The sequence below is a fragment of the Sinocyclocheilus anshuiensis genome, unplaced genomic scaffold (genome assembly GCF_001515605.1).
Source record: "Sinocyclocheilus anshuiensis isolate Anshui unplaced genomic scaffold, SAMN03320099.WGS_v1.1 scaffold1010, whole genome shotgun sequence".
Classification (NCBI taxonomy): Eukaryota; Metazoa; Chordata; class Actinopteri; order Cypriniformes; family Cyprinidae; genus Sinocyclocheilus; species Sinocyclocheilus anshuiensis.
The window spans coordinates 1,200,605-1,204,477 of NW_015537936.1; the positions used below are offsets into that span (position 1 = coordinate 1,200,605).

The 3,873-nt window shown below is 38.9% G+C and overlaps 1 protein-coding gene across 6 annotated transcripts in view; it reads left to right on the top strand.

Annotated features, from left to right (window-relative positions):
• LOC107659015 (protein LSM14 homolog A-like) overlaps positions 1-3,873 on the top strand; it is a 14,730-nt gene that overhangs the window by 7,686 nt on the left and 3,171 nt on the right. For all 6 annotated transcript variants that reach the window (XM_016447800.1, XM_016447808.1, XM_016447783.1 and 3 more), the window contains 2 exons: positions 1,319-1,348; positions 2,362-2,605. In XM_016447800.1, coding sequence (XP_016303286.1) covers positions 1,319-1,348; positions 2,362-2,605 — 274 coding nt within the window. The remainder of the gene's footprint in view (positions 1-1,318; positions 1,349-2,361; positions 2,606-3,873) is intronic.

Genomic DNA, 3,873 nt, shown 5'->3' on the forward strand with positions numbered 1-3,873 from the left:
GAGATATAATTTTTTGTCAATATCGCACACCCCTAATTTCAGGTACATGTGACTCTTTCTTCAGGAAACGAACCCTCTCATTTAAATAAATAAAGAATTATAAAACGGATAGTTCCGGTCCTTGATTCTGATTGGTTGAGCCGCGTTCAAAGCTGTTGTAAATTACTCTACAAACATACACCTTTGTTTACTTCTGTGTGTTGCTCGGCCACAAACTGTTTTTGAGGAACTACATTGTTTGGTGGAAGAATACTGTTTTTATTAATATCATTACACTTTATTTGTTCTGTTTTATTCTGTGAAACCTTACTACGTATATGGAATAACCATTTTATAAAAGCAATAAGCCCCGTGAAGCCGTGGTTTACAGTGAATTTATAACAGCTAAGGGGGTTTTAGGCACTCCGCTTCGCGTCGTACCTAACAATGCCCCTTAGCTGTTTATAAATTCACTGTAAACCACGGCTTCACGGGGCTTATTGCTTTAGTTTAATTGATGTGGAATATGCTTCAACTTATATAAAGCAGTTAACGTCAAGCTGGCGAAATATCAAGTTTGCTTTAAATTCACTTTGGCTTGACGTTTCTAATAAATGTTTTTAATAATGAAGGCCACTAGAATTTGTTTATGTACTGTTCACTGTTAAACCTGTAGTATTTGTTGTGGAGTGAGAGGAACTAAAATACATGTTTATAATGTTTTTAAAAGCTGTGAACACTTATTTTCCAGAAAATGTGGTAAACAATATATAATATAATACGTATATTTAGCAAAATGCTTCTCTCTAGAGTTATTTTTTGTCTCGTTGACTGAGCTATGGACATTGAATGGTCATATTATTGATGTCTATCAACCATTTGTTGTTGAAATTTTGCGACAAAATTGACAGAATTTGAAAGCTATGACTTACCAAGTAACAATGGACAGTTTTATTTACACATCATCTGAAAACAGCAGACTAAAAGATTGATCTTGGGATTTGAGAATTAATATTGGTTCATTAAAATGATCGATCAAAATCGGGTGATCGGTATCTTCATCCCAGCCCTAATGTCCATTAACAGCGTGTTCTCAGGTGTGACAATATTCAGCAATAGGCTTTTCGAACAGTAGTAGGCTATACAGTAATGCTACAATTGACACATTACCTTGCTACAATGTTCAAGTCTCAGAACGTCTCACCCAGTTCGAACAGGGTGTAAATGCTTTTGAGTGATTGAGTCATTCTTCCTTAAGTGTACTAATTTGTTGTGGTAAAGTTTAGAAGTAACTGTGAATGAATCATCTAATAGGCATACACTCTTCTGTCTTTTCTAGAAAGGAGAAATCAGGAGGTGCTTTTGGAAGGTGCAGTCTTTTTTCTTATATGTAAATGTTTTGCCATGCTAATGTGTTTATGAGGCTACGCTTGTGAATTCTAGTCTGAATCATATTCAAGTAATTCAGATGGTGTCGTGCAGGATTATTTCTTAAAATAGAAATACGAGTAATTGTAAGTGGGATTTCTTAAAATGATTTTAAAAGTAACCAGTTATTACAAACAATTTAAACATTTTTTTAAATTAATTGGTCATAAAGTATTGAAAACCTGGGGCCTGTTTCATAAAACAAGTTTACCAAATAAGCCAGGTTTATTTCAGTTAGTCTGACTTATTGTCAGTTGATTTGGTACTAAATAAGTCAGACTAACTGAAATAAGCCTGGCTTATTTGTTAAACTTGTTTTATGGAGCAGGCCCCTGATCAAATGATATAACCAAAGCAACAAAAATTGCACTTTGTGTCTTAAAATGATTTTAAAAGTAACCAGTTATTACAAACAATTTTTTAAAATTTTTTAAATTAATTGGTCATAAAGTATTGAAAACCTGGGGCCTGTTTCATAAAACAAGTTTACCAAATAAGCCAGGTTTATTTCAGTTAGTCTGACTTATTGTCAGTTGATTTGGTACTAAATAAGTCAGACTAACTGAAATAAGCCTGGCTTATTTGTTAAACTTGTTTTATGGAGCAGGCCCCTGATCAAATGATATAACCAAAGCAACAAAAATTGCACTTTGTGTTTTCAGGTTGCATTTTAGCCTACTACAAATTTTGTCACGCATTCATACAGTGAAGCCTTTCATTGCAAATTTGTCTATGGCTTCTTATAAAAGCAAGCTGGGGTTTTTTTTTTTAATTATTTTTATCAGACTCCAAATGTAGCTCACTCCAGGATTAATGTCACATAAATATGTTGCAGATTAGGCAGGTATCCTGTCAAAGGTGGATTTTTGGGATTGAATCTTGCACAACAACAGTTGTGAGTTGACACGCTGTTGATTTGCTTTCTGATGTGCTTTTCGTTCATTTTCCTCTCAGGGAACGGAGGCAGACCTGGGCGGAGGAGAGGAGGATGAACGCCGAGACGTTCGGTATTCCTCTGCGTCACAATCGTGGACGCGGAGGTTTCCGGGGCAGAGGTGGCGGCATGGGCTTTCGTGGCGGTCGCGGGCGAGCGGCTAGCAGGGGCTCGTTCATGCCCTCCCGCGGGGGCGGCGGCGGATTCAGGGGCGGGTTTAGAGGCGGCAGAGGAGGACGAGAGTTCTCTGACTTTGAGTACAGGGTTAGTACTTCCTCTCTTACCTCAGTATTGGACCAATGGACCCTTTTCACATTTCTCAGAAGCAGTCTTGATAGTCGGGTTCTTTGGTGGTGAACGGAAACTACAGTACATAATTTTTGCATTCCCATTTGCTCCAATAGCGAAAATCCACAGTAGCGTTTTTATGGCTTTTCAGATAAGGAAAAAAAAGATTGAGAGAGTGATTACTTTAGTCAGACGAGAGTTGTTATATTAGAAAAACTCACGCAGCAGCATTAACTAGTTTTCTGTAATATAATGCAAAGGAACGTATAATGTACAATTAAAGGGAACATAACACACACAGTTTCACCCAATCTCATGTTAATCTTGAGCACCTATAAAGTAGTACTGCATCCTTCATATCTCCAAAGAGTCTTTAGTTTTATCATATTTGCAAAAGAAAGATACAGATTTACGATTTTCTCTGAAAACAGCCGAGCTCCTGGAGGCGTGTCGTGGGCGGAGCTAAAGAGGCACGAGCACTTGAGCTTGAACAGATATTTGAAGCCGTTTCACTGACCGGGATCTTTTATAGCTGGGACCGCTCCATCTTTCAGTATCGAACGATGTGCAAATCCAGCGCTGAACTGGGCCTTGTTTATAAAACATTCATCAACAAACACACTTGCCCCGGAAAAAACTAACTGCATCCACTGTTTACGTAACGCTCGGTTATTTGGGAAGCTGAACAAAGTTATATTTCCCTTACAACCAAAAACACACTTCTTTTCCCGAGCGAGTCCCGTGCAGCGCTGCCGAATGAAACGCGTTGATGGGCGCAATCTTGCTCTCGCTCTGGGGTGCGTTTCCCAACCCGAGCGAGTCCCGTGCAGCGCTGCCGAATGAAACGTGTTGATGGGCGCAATCTTGCTCTCGCTCTGGGGTGCGTTTCCCAAAAGCAACTATGTTTGCTAGTTCCGTCGTTACTAATAAAGGTCAATGGAACTTACAACCATAGTTAGCTAAAGATGCTTTTGGGAAACGCACCTCTGGTCGATGCGTGCGCGGGGAGAAATGCCCATACAAGGAGTTCCAACCTTCATGACGTACTGAAGAGTCATGCTCGGAAAAAAACTTTCCAAAACTTGTACGAACTCGGAAGGAGTATCTTTGGCTCAGAAATACATCCAAATCATCTTTTTGAAACTTTGACCATGTTTAGCATGAAAATCCAACTCGTTAAGTAACTGTGTAAATAACTCAACATGCATGAAATAGCATTAGACCCCCCCCCCCCTTCTTTTTTT